The 21,145-nt window shown below is 38.3% G+C and overlaps 1 protein-coding gene across 4 annotated transcripts in view; it reads right to left on the bottom strand.

Moving 5' to 3' along the window:
* Nucleotides 1–21,145, bottom strand: part of LOC129762552 (dopamine receptor 1) — a 306,279-nt gene that overhangs the window by 6,957 nt on the left and 278,177 nt on the right. For 2 of the 4 annotated variants that reach the window (XM_055760944.1, XM_055760962.1), the window contains exon 6: nt 9,314–9,833. In XM_055760944.1, the coding sequence (XP_055616919.1) occupies nt 9,314–9,833 (520 nt within the window). Of the gene's footprint in view, nt 1–1,458; nt 2,303–2,387; nt 9,834–21,145 lie in introns of those variants that run through there. The other 2 variants (XM_055760973.1, XM_055760953.1) reach the window with 2 other exon arrangements.

The following is a 21,145-nucleotide window of genomic DNA, read 5'->3' as shown; positions in this document are numbered from 1 at the left end:
TGTGTCTGAAAATAATCTGATATTATAATGATGAGTTTTTTTTAGTAAAAGGTAAATTCAAAGAGGTCGATTAGAAGATCAATCAATGAACAGTTCTGCGATTGGACTCATGAACTTGTGCTTAGTAAAAACACGTGAATGTTTGAAGGTATTGATAACGAAAAACAAATTTTGGGTAAGACGAAGTTTGCCGGGTCAGCTAGTATACTATAAAAAACTAATACAATCAATGATTACGAGAAAATATCTAATTTTTTGTAGTGTTTTTTTAAAAAAGACCAGCTAATTGGCGACAATTTGATGTGTCGATCATCTGAATCGGTTCAGTTATGAATCTAAAAGCTATGCATTTTCCAATGAAGTTAGGAAAAATGATTTTTCATAATATGAAACATCATAACTAAAAACGAAAAATAACACATCTCTTATTTTTGGATGTGTTATGTTAAGCTTTCAAGAAAAATTAACAAAAATTAGTGCCCTTGGTCCCGAGACCATGAAAACTATAAAAATCAAATACAATCAATAATAACGGAAACAAAATTCAATTTTTCTGCAACTGTAGTTTTTTATTTCTAAAAAGACCAGCTAATTGGCTTTAATTCTATATGTCGATTACCTGAATCGGTCCAGTATTTCAAAAGTTATGAATTTTTGAAAAAAAGTCATTTTTGGAAAAATGGAAATAGTCACCCTCACGAAAAAATAAAAAAAAACATCGGGTCTTATATTTTGCGATAAGGAACAATTCTACAACTTTTCAAGAAAATCTTAGAGCCACTCAAAATTTGAGTTTTTTTAAATCCGAAAAATCGCCGGAAATTGGAGTTTTTTTTGTGTGCCAAATGTCTTAAAATTGCATCACACTTCGAGATTTACAGTTATCTTAAATTTTTTTTTGTGAAAAATCCAATTTTCAGACAAAAAAAAACTACCAAGCGTCAATTAATTTTTTTTTGACAACCATTTTTTCGAGATAACAGTGAATCTTGACCAGTCATGCGATTTTAAGATATTTGGCATTAAAAATATTTTTCGAAAACCCCGATTTTCGGTGATTTTTCGGTTTTAAAAAAAACTCAAATTTTAACGTCTGCGACACTAGTAAATGAAGTCCAAAATTAGCTAATACTTTGCATAGAGTATATTATAGTGCAAATCAACATTGCGCAGCAAGTTCCGCATGAAAACTATTAACTATTTTAATTTTTATTTTATTTTAATTTTTTTATTGGCACCCAAAATCATACGTTTCGTCTGATCCGAAAAAAAAACTAAGTCCCAGAGTGTCGATTTTCGACAAAAAATTATTTTTTTAGATGACAGTAGATCTCGACGTTTTATGCAATTTTAAGGCATTTGGTATCAAAAAAAAAAAAAACCCAAACTTTGACCGTTTTGCGCTGCTCTCCCTTAAGTCCGATTGGGCTGATATTTGGCACAAGGTGTTTTTTCGAGGTGGTGAACATTTCTATGGGGTAACTTTTTGAAATTCGATCATTTTTATTGGCACCCTATTGTATATATATATATTTAAAGTACGGACTATTGCTCGACTTGTTCCAATAACATTTTCTTGCACTTTTGCGTTCATGGGGGTTTACATTTACTTCTCGATTCCGTCTTTATTCAGCTGTCTAAATTTAGAAAAATTGAACTGTATATTTTTTTTCTATAATCATGTAAAGTTTTTACATTTAATTAACCATAATGTGGTGAGATAAATTTATATGAGATTGAACAAAGTTTGCTAACAATACTGTTAAAAGGCATGAAAAGCAAGTCCTTGCAAAATCGTTACACTAAAGCCGAAAGTTCAATCTCGTTTCACTGCGGCCTCTCACAATGGTATGGCTTCCCCGTTAAACGTTTTTTTTCTCTCTCCCTGTTTTCCGCTAGCTCTACTGGACCACAGAGCTTTGATCATCCCCCCCAGAGCCGGGCCCCGACAGGACTCCGGGAAAAAAACACAAAGTTTGAAGAAAAACATAATGTTTAAACAAAACGGGTACAGAAAAAGGTGCCGGGACTCGATGTTTTACCGCCATATTTACACAAATTGCCTGTCCGACTGCGACGTTGATAGACTTCGTTCGTTTTCGTTTTTCGTTCGCCACCCCCGTCCGATCCCGTGAAGTTCCGCCGTGCGGTGGAAACTGTTCCAGAGCTTTGGATGGAAACTCATGGGAATGAATGATGATGAAAGGATGACAGCTCTCGGTGATGTGCCTTGGGAATCCCCCCGGCGAGAAAATTTGCTTTTTCCGATTTCCAGCTTTTTTCGGGTACGTGATTATTATTTCTGAAACAAAACATAAATATTCACGTGTGAGGCTAGGGTTGCCATTTTCGGATCACACACACACAATCCCAAGTGGAGCGGTTAGTTTTTCGAATCCGAACTGTATTTTCTGTTTCATCATTCAGTTTTTTTTCTGTTAAACTATTCACAACGAAGAACAATCATAGACCTATTTTTGTGTTGTTTCTGTATTTTCTCTTTGCTTTATATCATTTCATAGAGTATTTGGTTTGCAATTTTCAAAATAGAGATTCTTCGCCTAGTTTTGATTCCTAGAGTCTAGCATTCACATACTTCCTGTAGGAGAATATCGAACCGGAAAAAGGTTCCCTTTTCCCGGATCGAGTTGATGTCATTCGCTTTGACTTGCATTTTAGGTATTCGCTAAGTATAGTAACAATTATTTATATCATCAGGATTGTTCACGGTGACTTTCGTGTGAGCATAAGACGAGGGTATCTTGTTAAAAACAAATTATTTGCTTTTGTGTTTGTGTTACATTTTGTTTTCTTTTCCTTCTTAATGTGAATCTTTCCATTCAAATATTTTTGATTTTTCTTGGTAGTGTCCACATTTTCACCACGTTTTCAAATAAACAATAATCAGTCTTATTTTCACATAATCGTAATATTTATGTGTATGTGTCAGTGTGCTTACGCGCGTAGGAAGATGTGTATGTGTGTTTGTATGTGTTTGTCTTGTCCGTCTTGCTATGCTTTGGTTTGGTCTTAAAATCTAAACGCCAAAACATGCGGGGTATCGCACCCAGAACTGATAACTATTATCAGTTTCAATATTTTCTACTCATCGTTACTCAAATTACAAATTCTAATACTATCGGGGGAGAGGTTGTTCTAACACATTAAGCGTTTGGAGTTTTCTTCTCACATCCAAGAGAGAAACTGGCCCTAGTTTGCTAAGGATATGTGGAATCGGTTACATCGCCTTTCCGCTTTTAAACGATTTGGTGTAACCTCCGGGTAATGGCTTTGTGTTCATAGGATGGAAGAGACAGAGAGTTGAAAAGTAACTCCTACATAGTTTTTTGGTGCTTGGTTTCGTCTTAAAGTTACTTCTCCCGGTTTGTTTAAACATCAACAACAGCGAAACACATAAATCTCAATTCGGGGCTCTACCCGACCTAGTTTTTCTGCTCGCCCGAGTTTATTGTGAGGAAATTTCACTTCTGTACCGCCCTTTGGGTGGTTTTGTAGAAAAGAACTCTCTGGTTTCTGGGATGCTTACTCGTACGATGTGAACTATTTACAGAAACGTTGGTTTGCTTTCTTGTCCCCCTCCTGCGGGGTTCCACAAAGGGTGTTTTAATTGGCAATATGTGGTTTGGATGGAAATAACTTATTTCCCGCTTTGTGTTGATGTTGACATGTGAATGAATGTTTTGCCAAAACCGACACAAGCTGCAAGAAACTTGTGTAACTTGTTACATTATTTATGCAGCGTGTGGCATTTGCAGTCTTCCTTTGCCACTCAAAACATGACTAGCTTAGTTTAACCATTGCTTTTCGTGTCCAATTTTTGGTATTATGGGTTTGTGCAGTATTCCTTTCTTCTGTTGCATTTCCCACTCTGATGTCAGTTTGGGCGGTAGAGATTAAGTGGCTTGCGATCTTGTGTTTTGCTCGGGACTTTTGACTTTCTCATGTCGTAGTTTCTCGAGTTTGGGTTGAATTGCGGCACGAAAATGAAGTGGTGAGCACCCGTACTAACATCACAAGTTATTAACGCTGGCTGATATTGAAGTAACGGAGCTACCCTTTCGAATTCGACGTTTGGAAGCTGCGAAATGTTGTAGAAATGCGCGACAATCCGACCTACAGTATGTAGACAACATTTATCCATCCCTGCTCCACATTTGCAAATGTTTCGTTTTTCGTTTGAAAACTGGGAAAATTATTCGGCTATTTGTTTGTTTTATAATTTTTTTAGTACCTATGATTAGCAAATCAAATGTGCTTCTTCTTCAAGGATTTTGTCGTTAGAAACTAAAAACGAAAACATGCAAAAAAGTTTATCCACCCAGATATATACCCAAATACAAATTAGTACAAATTTGCTGTGTACAACGTCGTTTCTATCACTTTGTTGAATGTAAAAATTGCATACAGTTATTATTTCCTGATTCTGCAAAGCTTCAGAACAACTTCTTTCGGCAACTTCCCACAAGAGACATTTGTATGGTTCCACTGAGTGCTTAGACGTCGATAGAACTGGGATGGCGGAAATCATTCCATTGTAGCGACGCGGCACTCAGCATTTTCTTCTTTTTCTTTTAGGAACATGTCTTTTGTGGAAACTTTGAGCTGTATTCTCAACCAAAGGGGGAATGGAAGAACTGTTCCTGTTTCAGGTTTGAAACTATACCGAAGAGCTGGTGCCTTGTCTCCAAATATGGGTTGGACTGAAGGTCCGGCAAGATCAGACACTTGGGATTAAAGGTGGATGCCCTTAATGATTGGGGCAAGTGTTGCGCGGGATAATTGACTTTAGAAACGTTATGTACTTGCGCACTTCTGTGGCAATTGTGTTTTTTAGTAAGAGGTCTACTTTAGTTTCTTTTTTGTTGTTTTTGGAGACAATAAAGTCCTAAAACTGGTTCCGAATAGCCGACATTGATTTCCTCGTTGGTTTTTGGTTGATTTTATGTCGGTCTTGGTTTCCCAAGCGAGAAGGGAAAACGTTGATCGTATAAGTAATTACCTGTGATCGTAACACTGGCAAACTAGAGATCTGCTTTATCGATCTGAGGTCGATTGTTGCGAGCAACAATTACCACAGCAATTATTGGTTTCCCAACGTGCCTGGGGCGAACTTGACACTTTCCTGTGTTTGGGGGTACAAAGATAAAACCTGCCCTTTGGAAGAGTCCCAGCTGGACACAGAAACAGTGGTGAACGGTCTTCTTCAGGAGTGGCGCTTAAGCCGTTAACTTGTAACTCCTCCATTCATTCAGTTCGATCGTCTCGGGTTACACTTGTTTGGAAGGTTTCGTGATCAAAGATGATGATATTTTGCTTCAATCCCCAAAACCCACAAATGTTCGCTAAGTATCCGAAAACTGATACTAGAAACAATCTACGGTCAAATTACCGAGGGCCGATTGGCACTTAACATACCGCAAAGGAATTTGTAAGACACACGCCTAGGACGTTTTGGGGCAAACTTGTACGCTTCATTCGTTCGGATTCCACGAATGAGATCGTTTCCTTCGGTGTGGATGAGACGAAGGCGATCCAAGGTTGTAACCAATAAGCGTAGAAAACACGTGAGCGGTCCTTAATATGTTAAAAAACAATGGATGTCGGAAAATCCAAAATAGCTGAAGTGGGCACAAGATCACATTAATTGGACAATTGATGACCATTGAGACACCAGCGCAATGATGATCTACAGCATGGGCTCTCAAACTATTTTGTGCAATAGACCCCAGAACAAAGTAATATCTCAGACCCCTATAGCCAAATTTTTTAAACCGAAATCTATCTCTGGTTTTTGTTTTATTCATACAAAATTCTTACTAATTTAAAGACTTTGCGGTTGGTTAACCTGTTATAAGGCCTTAGCAACTATGTAGCCAACAACAATTCTTTTTGTCGCACTTTAAATATTCTTTCAATATTTCGCTTAACCAAAGACTTCTAAAAGTATCTGTAATACTCCATTTTTTTAAGGCTGGTACGATATTAATACGAAATTAATGACTCCCCAATTTTTAGTTACAAATAAACCGCGATTTCAGACGCTGGCAAAAAATCTGTTTAAATTCGTTGAACATGTAACAAGTTCATAAGTTTTTCACTGTAAACGTTCTATTTGGGATATACTGTGTAAATTCATGCAGTTTTTTAAATAAATTTTGTTCGCTGCGCTAGAGATATTGTTTCACTTTTTGTATAACCAAGGACACAATAAAATGAGCTTACAAGACAGCGGCAAGCAGTGTTTTAGGGTTAACGGGCAGTGGCAACTATATTGCCACAATTTTTTCAACTGTTTCGATAGTTTATTTTTTTATCAAAGATAATGTGTTCTTCCTCATGTAAGGATTATGTTCTCTGAAGTTCGAGTCGATCTCTCGTCTAGTTTCCACGGCCTTATGAAGTATTAAGCCAGGGTTACCAGGTGTATTGAACAAAAATCTGGATGTTGGAAAATCAAAAGTTTGAATTTGTCTGGATTTTTGTCGACATTTTTTATATTTACTTGCGAATTTTATTGAACATTTTCACGAGAACGTCGTTTGATGTTTGTGGAAGCGGACGAGCAATGACAATGAAGTGTCTTTCTCAAGGCAGGTGAAGAAGGAGTTTGCATTGGGTTTGTCCACAAGGGCCCTTCTCAGGACTCTGGTAAACAAATAAGGAAAGTTTTCAGTAAGCGGTAAAATGGTTTGAAGTTCTGTTCTTATGACATGGTCAGATTTATCATGACCGAGTCGTTGAAGTTGAAGTCGATGCATTTGATTAGCCTTAAATTCGTTGAGCCGATCAACAGATGTTTTTCCATCGTTTACGTACTCCCTAAAAAGAAGTTCAGACATTTTCCAAGCTCTCGTAACTTTGTTCATCAAACGCAACTTTATTCAGATCTTTTAGCGTTTGTATTAACTCATTTGTGAAGAGATATAATTAAATAAAAACATGGGAAATTTATTTATTTAACATATTTCTTGGTCGATCCATGCGGTAAAAATACTCCGGAGATGATGGCTTCTGTTTTTTTGGTGGTTTCAGAGTCATCGAATATCAAGCGCAATAGTGCCGAAGTACAAGCCACGGGTATCCTTCCTTCTTGGGCTGGTTTATAGAGACTTTAAGCTTTTGCAACTCATTTGTCTCTAGCCCTGAGGAGGGTCTTTGTGGAAATAAAACTACTCCATTACTCTTCCTTTATCTGTCTTAAGAAAGACAATTTATTCCAGCTCGACGCTCGCCGGCAACGATGCTGCTCCGATGACCACCAAACAAGAAGTGAAGAAGCCACGACTATGAAACGCAAGAGCTCCTTCTGCGACCCAAATTTTCTGGACGGCTGAATTTCTGCACCACATAGTTCAGCATGGATTTTGAAATGGATACCCATAGTAACCAAATGGATACCAATAGCTCTCAAAATCAGGACATGTCCTGCTAAATCAGGACAGATGGTAACACTACACTTTATGCCATTACTACATACTTTGTAGAACTAAGCATGCTTATCGGTGGTCTGAGAAAGCCAGCTCAGTCTGGCCTCCCAATCCCTTCGGTGACATCAGTGATACCATTTTGCATAACTTTTTCAAGAAAACTAGCACAAACTGGCTTGCCAAACCAGCTCAATAAATAATTCATGACTTTATTTCCAGTTCTATTAATATAATCTCTTGAATTAAATTAGTAAATGAGTGTAATCAAGTTCCAACAAATTTCAAAATGCAATTGCCAAATTCACTTGCCAAATTTTTCATCTCATGCGAACTTATGCGCGCTCATCTTATTGTTGGGTTTTTGAAAAGTACAACAATAATACTTTCTACTAGAAATGAAGTTGGAACACGCAACACAACTTATACTGTATCTTGAATGTTTCAAATAAGAACTTGTGTTAATTAATGGGGGTCAATTTTTAGACCAACATACATTTCCGTTCATGTCGACCCCTGAGGAACCAATATCGACCCCAAGGGGTCGGGGTCATCAAATTTACTTGTAGCGAAGAACATAATCTAGTACAATGCATGAATCGATCTTACATGACAACTGTTCAAACTCTTTACTTACAAAGCAAATATATTGAATTCAATAGAATTCGAAGATTGTTTCATTCAATCGATAATTTAATCAATACAATCCCACGTCAACCTTACGGTTATATCATAGATATAACCCACCTATTTTTCACAAATACGTGTTAGTAATTGGGTCGCGGGCCGTACAAAAACTCGTAAACGCACACCGCCCAAGACACGACCGCATTGTAAACGTAGGAAGTCGGAATTATAATCGGGGAGAAAAAATCATTATAGATATTCAATAATGAAACTCTTTAGTACAGACATTTGCAGAGACAGATTTACATGATTCAGATTTTCAATACATCAATTGAAAACCGAAATATTCGCAAAAGTTGTGGTTCCATTACTAGATGGACCATGTTTTACTGATAGCGTTATATCGGGCCTAAAACTGGTTCTTATCATAGTACATGGGCTGAAAAGTCCCGTGATTTCAAATGAAAACAATCGTTTTTTGGGTAATATTTATTCCTCAACATAGTTTCCTCCGAGAGCTTGGTATAGCGAGTTTCCAACATTTCGACTCCCTTTCAGTAGTATGAAGCGTCTAAGTCTTCGAAATATGCCTCAGTGCCACTCTGCAGGCTGCCTTTTGGATTCTGAAGTGTGGTAATGGATCCACGTTTGATCAATTGCCATAAACGGCGAAAGAAAATCACTTGAATCATCAACGCGCTGTTTTTGGTCGATGGTTAGCAAACGCGGCACCCATCGCGCGGATAGCTTTGTCATGTCCAAAATGTCGCGCAAAATGTATCCCACTAGTTCTTTTGAAATGCCTACGGCCTCACTCGCCTAACTCACTTTCGGCCTTCAAGAGCGAAGTGCATCTGCGGTGTTTGTACGGCCCATTTTAAATTCACTAAACCACCGATAAACTGTTGTTCTCGACGGAGCACAAGTGGAATAACATTTCATCAACCACTGCATTGATTGTCCAGGAGTTTTTCCCAACAAAAAACAATTGTTGATCAAAAAACGATATTCCACTTTTTCCGCGAATATTCCTGGAAGCAAATTAGTTATGGAGGGCAGGGGTGAGTAACGTGAGAACGTGCAACCTCAACCTCTACTCGAGAAACTACGATCCTTGATTCACAAACCTGAGGAAAAAAATTAAAACAAATAATCCACCCAGTGCAGCAGTGCAGCAGTGAGTTTCCACCCTAAACCTCGGTGTTGTTGATGTTATTCTAGTAAGGTCATATCGCTGATACCTGCTCCAGGTCGGCCGACGATCGGCCCGAGTGCATGACGACGTTCTTGGCCGCGTAGTCCGTCACGTAGCGATCGCTGTGGCGGGGATAGATGTTGCTGATCTCCTGGCCGTAGCAGGAACTCCGCGTGGTCAGGATCCGCTTGAAGGCGGCCCGGAACTCGGTGTTGAAGATCGAGTAGATGATCGGGTTGAACGCCGAGTTCGAGTACCCGAGCCACGAGAGCACCTTGAACGTTTGCGGCCCGATGCAGGTCTTGCAGAACGCCGCTATGATATTTACACAGAAGAACGGCACCCAGCACACCAGGAAGACGCCCATGATGACGCCCACGGTGATGGCCGCCTTATGGTCGGATACGTGGTACGGCGAGGAGGCCTGCTGCGCCAGCTGGCGCAGTTTCAGCTTGTTTTTGTTCGGTTTGGGCCTTCGTATGCTGCGGTAGCGCTTCTCGCTGATCTCACCCGGTCGCGTCACGGCCCGTATCGATTTAACGTGCTTTTGGGCGTAGCAGTAGAGCCTGAAATGGAACAAAAAGCACTCGTAAATATAATTCTTTCAGGGTTTTTTACACCATAAAATTTCTGGGAATATTTAGACATCGAGAAACGTGACGCTTTACACATTTACGCTCAAGTGCCGCCTCTTATTAGGCACGTAACATGAAAGTGACAAATTCGAACCCGTCGGAACAGACCTTCCGAGTATGTTATCGAAACCCATCCGTGCTGTGAATGAAAAATATCAGATTTATGAACTGTACCCGGGTTCGGGGTTCAGTGCCAAATTTCATATTCATGAGATAGGCGTCAGATGCGGGTGTATGCTGGGGAGAAGGTGCACACATTCTTTATTTCCTGCTGAAATTATAGATGAGAGGGGCCCGATAATGGGACTCGAGATGCCGATAAAGTGGTAGTGAATTAAATTAGGATTCAGAGCGTTCAGGTGCGTGAGTGATGGGGCAGGATCGACTCGTGGGACGCTGTTCCTCATTTTGTTTCGATTTTTATAGCCCTTTCCGCGTTCACTGGAGTCCGGGCAAAAACCATGGTATTTAAATATACAAAATTGAACAACTCACACATATCAGTTGAGAAACGCGTCTGCATAACTTTGTCGGTAAACACGGAAATGATGCCAATCTCCGAAACGACAACACGGAAAACATCCCGTGTTTTATGTCATTCAAATTGGGGATTGTTGCTGGCGAAACGATTTTAGGGCGCCCTCAGTGATTCTTTTTCTTAGTTTTTTTCCTTTAATCTTGTCGGTTTATCAGAGCAACGCAGCTAAGTACCGAAGACAAGGGTTAATCAGGGGACGACACTCCGCCGTGACGGGGCTTTTTATTCCACGCTGATGTGAGCACGAACCGAGAGAGCGCATGCATGCAGTGGTTGTAATTGGACGATTAAATTTATGGGAACTAATCTTCGGGGAAGTTTCCCACCAGGAAGAGAGCCCCACGGGTGGCTGGAGGTGTGGCAATTATCCAGCTGCTAACTATTATGCGAACGCTGCAGAAAATGGATGAAACTGTTCGCCAGAATGAAAGTGTTTAATCACTTTGAGCGCCGCCGCTCAAAGTGCTCGTGTGGGAGATTCATATTAGGGCTGGCTGCGAACATGTCTATGCTAATGATGATGACGATGGGGATGTGAATACTTGCTTGTCTATTCGCCCGCTTGCTGCTGGTGGATGCAGCAAGGACCGAGGTCATAAACAATGACAATCAGGGCGATTTCTCCGTAATTGACAGCAATAAATGATGATGATGTTTCGTAGAAGCTACTGGTTGTATCACAGTAGTTGAAATGGTTCCCCATTATCCCGTCTAATGTGATGGTGATATGTACGAACCGAGGTGATGGATGAACTAAGAGTGTTATGCTTGTCTGAATCAGCTGTTGATGTAACGCCGTTTTACATGAGTCATTAGCATTTATTGGCATTTGATAATTTTTTGAGGATAATCTCACTCGTATTTTTGGGCGTAATGTGTCAATACTACTGTTAGGCAAAAGTCCCGTCACTCCGGCGTGAGTTCCAGGGCGTCCTCCATGGAGCAGCTTGGTACTTGGTTCTAAATTCAGGCCATTGTTGATTGACAGAACCAACAGCGTTTGAAATACAGTAATTCCACGCCGAACCAGCCGAAAAACAGCAGATTTTGACGCGACCCTCTCCGATTTCTTTGAAACCTTCTACATATGGTGGCAACTACCCAAAATCACAATTGAGGGGGTCAGAAGGAAAGGGGTGTAAATGACAAACAGTGAATTCAGAGTACATCGCGTGCAAATTTAAAATCATATAGAAAATTCGTCAGATGTTATATGGATGCTTCTCTTGCCAAATCGATTAACTCCATTCTTTGATTATTATTAAATTTCAGTATCAAAGCACATGAATAGCCCCTAACTGTATATATTCAAAACAAATTTCTTTAATAATAAGTATTAACATCACTAGACAACAAAATCTTGTTAGCCATTGAATAATAAATAATAATCAAACATATAATGTTTCATCATGTTTCTCAACATCTTGTTTTATGGAGTTAATCGATTTGGCAATTGAAGCATCCATATATCAAAACTAATGTAGCGTTAAGGTTTAGTTAACTGTACTTAATTAGATCTTGTTGCAGATTGAAATAAAACTTTTATATTGAGGATTAGAATTACTTTTTTTTTGAAATCTGTATTTTCACTTTTACTTCTTTCCTTCCAAGATGTGCACTTGTACTCTTGTCACTCCAAAGTATTAAGAAGTAATAATATTGAGTTCATATGTTTCAACTTGTTCAATCCATACAATATGTCATATCTAACTATCTGACCCGGCAAACGTTGTTCTGCCAAATTAATTATATCTAGTGAGTATTTTGGTGATTGATTAAGTAATAACTAATTTACTGTAAGTATGTTTGAATAATTTTACTTTTTTGATCCATTCGTTGATGAAGATCAAGTAAATATGTGGCGATTTGAGCTATGACATACAGAGGAATTGAGCGCTTTAGACGATGACCGCTGACAATAAAAAAAATCAAATCATTCAAACCATCTTATTTCAATGTATTTCATTTACGTAACCAATGTGTTTGATGTAAAGTATTAATATGTAGATAAGTAAAACGTGAAGTGAAAGAAAGTAATATATTTTTGTCTTAAAGTAGAAAATGAAATAAAGAAAATCAATATTTATTCAATTAAGGTACTGACGAGACCGTAATTGAATAAATATAAAATAAAAAATAGGTTTTCTGAATGGACAGCCAAATACATGACATGCCGGGTCCCGTTCATGAATTGTGAAACCAAAGATATGACAGATATGACTTCATTGGTGCTGATATACCGGTCAATTTGTTGGCGAATTATTTCGTCGTTGTCATTCAATCGAGGAGTAGTCACATCGATATTCTGATTTTTATTGCTTCCCTTATTAATGGACTCTTATTTATATTTACTGCTTTCCGCCGAACAGCGGAACTCATTTACCCTTAAATGCATGATTTTCCCTTTTGAAATATCTATTAAAAATAAAAAATACTGTGTTTGGATTACCGTTTACAAATTATGTAAGGAAGAAAACACTGATGTACATATACATCATCATGCATTTAAGGGTTAATATGAACATTGAATGTTTTGCTCAGCTGAGGCGAATATAGTACTACCCAACGATTTCCAGTCCGTCAACGTTTACGTTACTGATATTTGTCAATGGTTGTCCGTTTTTTCGTTTTTATATTGGATATCCACCGACCCTTGTGATCGTGTTTTTCATTTGCAACGCAAGGCGGTAAGAGGTTCAGATCACCATGAACCATGTTTGTGGGAGCAATATCAAACACTAACCCATATTCCGGATTTCGATTGGTCTGAGAACCGATCGGATTCCACGATTCGAACGAAGTCGACTTTTGCATTCTGAAATCTGTTCGACTTAAATTTAATCGATCTATGGAAATGTGGCAACCTTGCCTTGATGAAAAATAGAAGTTGTGGAGCAATTTACTTTCTATCAGAGTAGCAGACCGAAAGCAATTTTACATTGTTAACATTTGAATGAAGATTATTACTTCATGTTATTTGAATACTTAGATGACATAGTCCTAACCCTAACTCAATTTTTTTTTCGATATTTTTTCACTAATTTCCATCAATATTTTTCGTTCTAAAGGCGTGGTTATTCCGCCCGAAAATCCGAATCTAATTTTACAGAAATAGAACACGAAGCACAATGTCGTCTATGTCAAATTGCCATTCCTTATCACATTATCACAATTTGGTTGGACTTGAGTCGAACGGATTACAGAATGAAAAATGCGATCCGTTCGAGTTGTTCTTACTCGATCGTAATTCAGAATACGGGTGAGTAGTTGATCAGTAGGCGGATCTGGAATTCCTGAGGCAATTGCACTATCGATGTCCAAAACAATGTATTGGGTTTTAGCCTTGCAATAGCAAAGACTGTGTCGGCGTTGCTTTTGATAGCCTCTCGCAGGTGCATTTATTCGTCCTTATGCTGCTTCTGTCGATTGTGTCTTAGGAATCGCAGTCGTTCGCTCCCTACCTTTGCGTACATGCCGACCATGAATTGTTGGCACAGCTCACGACATCGTAGAATGACGTTGCTGTAGCTGCGTTGAATCATCGTTCGATAAAAAAATCCATCGAGCTCTCTTGTTTGTTTCGTCTTGTAACTACATATTCATAAATATTAATTGAATCAATACACGTGTTCTCTAGCTGATATTTTTTCTGGATTGATGACAACAGCGTGATTAGCATATTGCTATCCAAGCATGTGTGATCTGAAGGATTCCAATAATTCATTGTGCTTATTCGATGAGGTTTTAGCACCTCGTCGGTGCCCCTAGCTTTAGACGAATTTAGGCTACTTCCACATGTGAGGGTGAAAGTTCTATGAAGCGTACGTAGCGCCATTTGTCATTCAACAACGTGAATAAATTTGTCCTGTTGGAAAATTGAGCGGCAGTTTATTATTTAATTTGGATATTGTGTTCACAAAAATACTAAAATCGCGAAATAAAAAATAAGAAAAATGGGACGGGATTAAAAGGATAAAAATTTTGGGTCCTTATGCTTTTTCTGAAACCAAATTTAAAAAAAAAATCAGAATTCAATATTCAGAATATTCAGAAAAATGGAATTTTTCTGCATAGTGTCATTCTAATCGATATTAAATGTACGATAATCGCTGTCCTAGCGGTATGTAATATAGTTTATGACCTATTCTCATGCCTAACAAACATTTTGTGCATAATTTCATTAAAATTGGTCGAGACTATTCATCAGTATTAGAGAGATCATTTGCTTCATCACCTTCGCCGGCCTCTTCATTACATGGATTACATGGATACGCAGCTCCTTCAGCGTATTACGTGCAAGTGTTTTGTGAAATTGTATATCTTTTGTATTCGGTGTTATTATTTTATTATTTTTTATATTTAGCTGTTTTAATTGCCACTTGATGGTTTGGAGGCTCAAATTTAATGACATTTGATTTAGACGGTTCATCTTTTTTCAATACATTTATCCGATCATCCTTGCTCAAAGTATATTTGCAAAATAATGTGAATGGCTTTTCTTTCTCAAAATTACCCCTTTTGTTTTACGGATTGCTCTGATAATTTTGATGGAAAGGATACCTTGCATTTGATGTAACTACAGTTATGGTTTTTAAGTAGTGGGACGGCCTCATGTATTAATCCTGTGAATAAAATCGAATCTCTCAATGAAAGTGCATAAAAGTGCATTTTGATCACAGTGGTCTAAGGCATTCTTTGTGAACTCCGCGATTCACAAGTATGTATAGTTTCGACTACATGTTATACTCATTATTATATTATTACTATCCTTACTAGAGGGCTAGTAAACGAGATATGCATACTTGCTCTATAATGTGTATCACGGATATCTCTTGAATAGCGCAGTTAGTGCTGCCGTTCTTTGACTATAATTTTGTAACGGCAATGGATGAATAGCTTGCGATAGGCTTTAACCGCTCATAAAACCGATTTCATCAGATGCTTACAATCATGGAACTACGAAGTGTTCTTTTTCTCGAATGTTTTAGACTCAAATTGCTGCAAACTTTTCGACTTTCCGTTCAACGTCGATTCTTCAGTTTTTGGTGAACTTGAATACAGGTGTTGTAGTTTACCAAGCGGTTCCGGATCCCGATGCTAATCGTTTTATCTCTAGTTCGGTTTCATTTCTCGTTTTCTTTCTTTGCTATGAAATTTCATTAACAGCTGAGCTTCTTGTAGTATCAAAATTTGGAATAAACCCTGGATCTAAGTCACTGTCTTGGAATATTTCGACATATGACACCGAATCTTCCATGTTTATAAATTCGAACGCTGCAGAAACAATAACGCATTACAAAATAACAGGAATAACGACAGTACCTCCCGATTTCACGAACAATAGGTTAAGCTTACATAGTTGTCCCATGTTCCAAAATCAGCAAAAAAGAGAAAACGCAATCAAGGTTTTCTACCTTTATTGTCTATCAGAAGCTTTAAGCATTTCAGTTCAGCAATACACCGGGCTTTTTATAAGCACTAAATTACTGTTTAATGAAATGTGACGATATTCTCTCACTTGAATGAATAAAGCTTGATTACGGGCTTAAAACTCATGGTGGGATAGTTATGGTCAAAAAGTAACATGGGCCATAATAGAAACATTTCTCGTACCCAAAAACCTTAACATCCTAAATTTGGCTCCATTTGCTTGATTAGTTCTCGAGTTATGTAGAAGTTTGTGTCTCATTTGTATGGCAGCCCCCTTCCTCTTAGAGAGGGGATAGGTGTGTCGAACCACCATAGGAACATTTCGTGCCTTCTAATATTTCCATATGCCAAATTTGGTTCCGTTTGGAGTGTCAAACCACCACAGAAACATTCACTGTTCCTGAAACCTCCACATACCAAATTTGGTGTTGAACCTCCATAGAAACGTTTATCGATCCCTAAAACCTCGATATGCCAAGTTTGATTCAATTTGCTTGATTAATTCTCGAGTTATTTAGCCTCCCTTCCTTTTAGATAGTCAAACCACCATAGAAAAAATTATTGCCCCCTCAATAGTTCTTGAGTTATGCAGATTTTTGTTTTCATTTGTATGGCAGTAATTAATATCTCGATTTCAAGTTACAATTTTCTGAAAAAAGTACAATGTGTCTGCATACACTAAAGTGACCAGATGGTCAAAGGTCTAACGCGGGACACAAAAACAAAACGTTATGTATATACGTTATGTAAACATAAACCATAGTTTAGCGAGTCTAAACTGATCAGTATTATTTCTTTCTGAGTATCGGCACTGAGTTGTGATTTTTCGGTGGTTTATATTTTGTTTACACCCGAAAATGACTTGCTCAATCAGAGCATTTACGCCTGGCAAGCACGATTCAAATTCTACAATTTTCTTCAAATTACCGAATGGAATGCTCGAAAATTCCAATTCATTTTTCATCGATTTTAGTGTTAACGTATGCATTCAAAAAAAAAATGAACTAATTTCGGATGGCGATGAAAGATAATTTATAGGAACAAATTTTCTTTAAACCTTACGTTTATTAAGTCTACAACAAAAATGACTCAAGGCTGTTGATTCACTGCAGTAGCACTGTCAAGCAACTTGATGATTTTTCCATACTGCAAGCTCCACCCCACAGCGAAAGAGTTGTATATCCTGAGGCACTTTGTGTCCGCCAGATATAGCCGATCTGGTATTTACAATATCATCTCTTTGCCGCTCCTTAAGCCGGGAGATCGAAGCAACCAGCCAAACGGTGGATTAGAATCTTCATTAAACAACCCTGCCTCTTCCTGTCGAGTTTTTCCGGCTTATTTAAAACATTAAGCCCTGACCGAGCTAGCGGACCAAAGATGAACTTTTCGTCTGACCCACGTTGGACCCTGCGGATCAATAGGGGACTTTTATAAAAATCATTTTCCAATTTTGTTGCTGTCGCTTCCAGTTGACACTCTCTAAACAAAAAGCCCAATGTCGGTGCGATGAAACCAGCTCAACGTATTAATCTTTGGATTATTAGAAGTGCTCTTGAACAGTCTGCCAAATAAAAGTTTTTTTTAGGTTTATCCATTTAAGAAAATCAACATGATCAACTTGTGGTATTGAAATATATTGATATCGCGGGACATTTTCGTTTCTTTTGCCAAATGCGGAACGTTTCGCGGGACGGAATCTTACGCGGGACATTTTGTTGAAATGCGGGACTGTCCCGCGTAACGCGGGACGTCTGGTCAGTTTAGCATACACCCTTATGAAAAATCGGTCATATTGTAATGAAAATTGTGATTTTATATAGTTGCTACCGTACAAGGTTTTAAAAAAAAATCGGAGATGAACGTGTCAGTGACCGACTGATTTGACGTGGAATTGCTCAATATTCAAATTTGTGGGATCCGTAAATGAAAATGTTGGATTTTGTGACTTCTGATGGAGTTGGAGAAAGTGTGGGAATTTTTAATCAATCTCATCCTACGAGCATCTGCTAAAAATAATATATTCCAGTGATGAAACGCAGGATCACTAATATTCAAAAAAAAGTCTCTTGGATAGGATTAGGCCATATGAAAATGAAATGATGGGTATCTCGGGTTGCCATAATCCCTTTGTTGGCGGATCATGTGTGGAATGGCCCCATTCCAAAACTGTAATAATCATGTGGTAATCGAGGTTGGGATTGGTTGAGTTTAAGCTATGTTAAATATTGCATATCTCGGGTTGTTTATTAATAAACTCACAAACATTCATTCCTAATCATCTCTCACAACACTTCCAAATTCCCCTGATACCGTACCCTTTGTTTTGAATAACATTGTAACTTGGAGTGTATAATAAATATACACAATTTATCTACAACCTGAAACAGCTTTCGATCTCCCTCTAGGGTACGGACTCATAATGGATAATTGTTCTCCTGTATCGACAGGAATTTTCCCCTCCCACCAAAAACCCCTTTTCAAAACGGAAACGGAAAAAAGGATAACATACCGAATGTGGCAAACACGCATTCATGTACCTCATCCACCACACGCATGAAAAATATTATCATTACACTTCTATTCACAGGGAAATTTTCGAGCCCCACAGCTCCAAAGTTGCCCAAAGCTCCCCCTCTTGAATTTTGTTTTGTTTGAATTACCAAAACCGTTCGAATAGTTGCTCATTGGTAGGTGCTTCCTCTCAAGCAGCAGCCATTTTATAATTCCAACACGAGCCATTCGAGTTCTAATTTGATTATTCTCCAGTGGTCTGTCTCATGGTGAGCTTGGGCTTTCGCCTGCTGCTTACAGGTTTTTGTTTTTTCAGTGTTGGTTGTTCTTCGAATGACCAATTTTTTTGGAACTTAAATTTGAAGTTAAAGTTGCAGGAGGTTCTCCATACGATCCATACTCCATACGAGCAGTGGAAGTTAACCTTTGCGATCGAAACCACCAGCCAATGTGTTGCTCACGCGATTATTTGCACGAAAAAACCAGACCAACGGCACACCGTTGTCAGGTGAAAAGCCTCCAAAGTAATCCCCTGTCCTCTCCCACGCCGGATTTTGGCGAAACAACGACGACGACGACGACGATACAACGATACAGACAGATGGCAGGTATTGCAGACCTTTTTGTGTGTCTGAGCTTCCATGAATACGTGAGATGGTTCCGTTTCGCTTTAATTCCGGGCGTTCGGGCCGACAGCACAAGACAACAAGGCCAGAAATATGTGTTAGCAGCCCGGGTAAGTAGAGCGTATCGCCGCAACAAGGGAACGTCAACCCTTTATCTGCTACATCTGTGGGTGAGCGTGGTTGCAGACAGAGGTGGCAAATCGTCGGATTTTTGTGGAAATACGGATCAAGGTTTGTTATTTTCGAATCTAAGAAATTTAAATGATTCTTACGTGTTCCTTCCATTCCTGCCAGGCTTATTTTTGATTGATTCATTTCGCTCTATTGATCTGAAGTTGAATCGTGAAACCTACGAACTTTTCAAAATCATCAATACATACATACATACGTTAAGCTTCCATTCGTGCACTCATTTATTTTGACGTAGAACTACGTCTTTCAGGAAGGGTGCCAAATCAGAAAACAGGTCACGTTTTCATGAAATAAAGTTAACGTTAATAACTATTCTCACTGTGAACGAATTCTCATGATTTGCATACCAATCGAATCGGAAATTCTCTAAAATTTGTTTGATGTGATGTACATTGCTAATCCGCTAATCTCTAAACGGTTTAAATTCATGAAAACTGGAAGAACTTCCTTTTTTCCCATACATTTTTGCACTAACCGTATTTCGAATGCTTATAACTCGAACATTTCTCAATAGATCGGGAAGGTGTTTGCATCAATTGATAGGAAATATTTCTACGCGTCTGCACAATTAATAAAATATTATTTTTCATGAGATAAACAATTTAATAACTGTAAAATGTCAAGCGTTATTTAAATGCCCTAACTGCCAAGTTTTGATTGGCCCGATTTACGGTTTCCCCAACACAGACTTCAGAATCGATGTACCGCTTTGCAAATATATATATGCAAGTCGGGGGTATTTTTTCCCACTGAGCTGTGTTTCCCTAACACGGACTTCCAAATCAATGTGCCTGGGGGAATACGCTTTGCAAATACATGCAAGTCGGGGGTAGTTTTTGGTATTGAGTACCTTTGTACTCACTTGTCGTTGTGCAGACCGGAATATGTTTTCCTAAAACGTACTTTTAAACTGAGAACCCTTGGAAAATCGTCATTTCAGGTGAATGAACTTTCGCTGTTCGAGAACTACGTAAACATGAGATGTGCAATAATTTCAGAGGGAAATGTAAAATACAATGATCGTTTGACCATTCTTCCATTCATATATTTTGGTAGTCCTAGGCATCAAACGTAAAAGGACGTTCATCAAATTTATTTGTAACGAATAACATAATCTATTACAAAAATTTCGATGCATTCTAAAATAATATTCGAAATGGTAAACAAGTGGATTGCATAATATAATTGCGTAGTTCTACGTCGAAAATATGCGGTCGTGTCCTAGATACAACCCCTTACAATTTTTCCACCTTCAATCTCCATAAAGCGTGGAACACAAATTACGTACCGTAAAAAAATGCGGTTTCGAGCTGTCCCACGCTGTTTAATAAAATATTATTTAGATCTCAAGATTGCGTTCGTCGTATCGTTGTGAGGCATGATGAGAATATCAAAAAAGTAGAAGGGTCTCTGCCTAGAGGCACGAACGGAAACTTGACGTAGGTCTTTGAGGACAATTGTCTTTGAATTGAGAAAATCCGTAAATTTATTTCATTTAATACTCCAAATGAGGACTCTAAAAACTCGTTCCATATAATGAACTTCAAACGGGTTGTAGTGGTAGAAATAATCCGGAAACATAATAATAACAATTTCCATTTTCAATAGTAAACTGTTGTATGACAAAATCATATCCCACATTAGACAACAACCTTTCTAATAAAATCTCTATCAACTCTATCAAGTGAATCAGTTCTCCCGAACCGCACTTTCGCTCATTCGTTTAGCGGTATAAATACCGGTATTGAGAACAACATTGAATGTTAGCTGGTATCCAACGAACAAGCTTCACATCTATTCAAGTCCTGGCATTGATATCGTTATTAACATTAATTAACGTTAATTAACTTTTTTTTCAATTTGCTTTCTCACTAGACGATATTTTTTCTCACTATTATAAGATATTGTTTTTTATTTTTGAAATTTGACCCAATTTATGAATT

Source organism: Toxorhynchites rutilus, chromosome 1 (assembly GCF_029784135.1).
Source record: "Toxorhynchites rutilus septentrionalis strain SRP chromosome 1, ASM2978413v1, whole genome shotgun sequence".
NCBI classification, from domain to species: domain Eukaryota; kingdom Metazoa; phylum Arthropoda; class Insecta; order Diptera; family Culicidae; genus Toxorhynchites; species Toxorhynchites rutilus.
The sequence above is the reverse complement of the archived record's forward strand: the minus strand, read 5'-3'. Positions and strand labels throughout refer to the sequence as shown.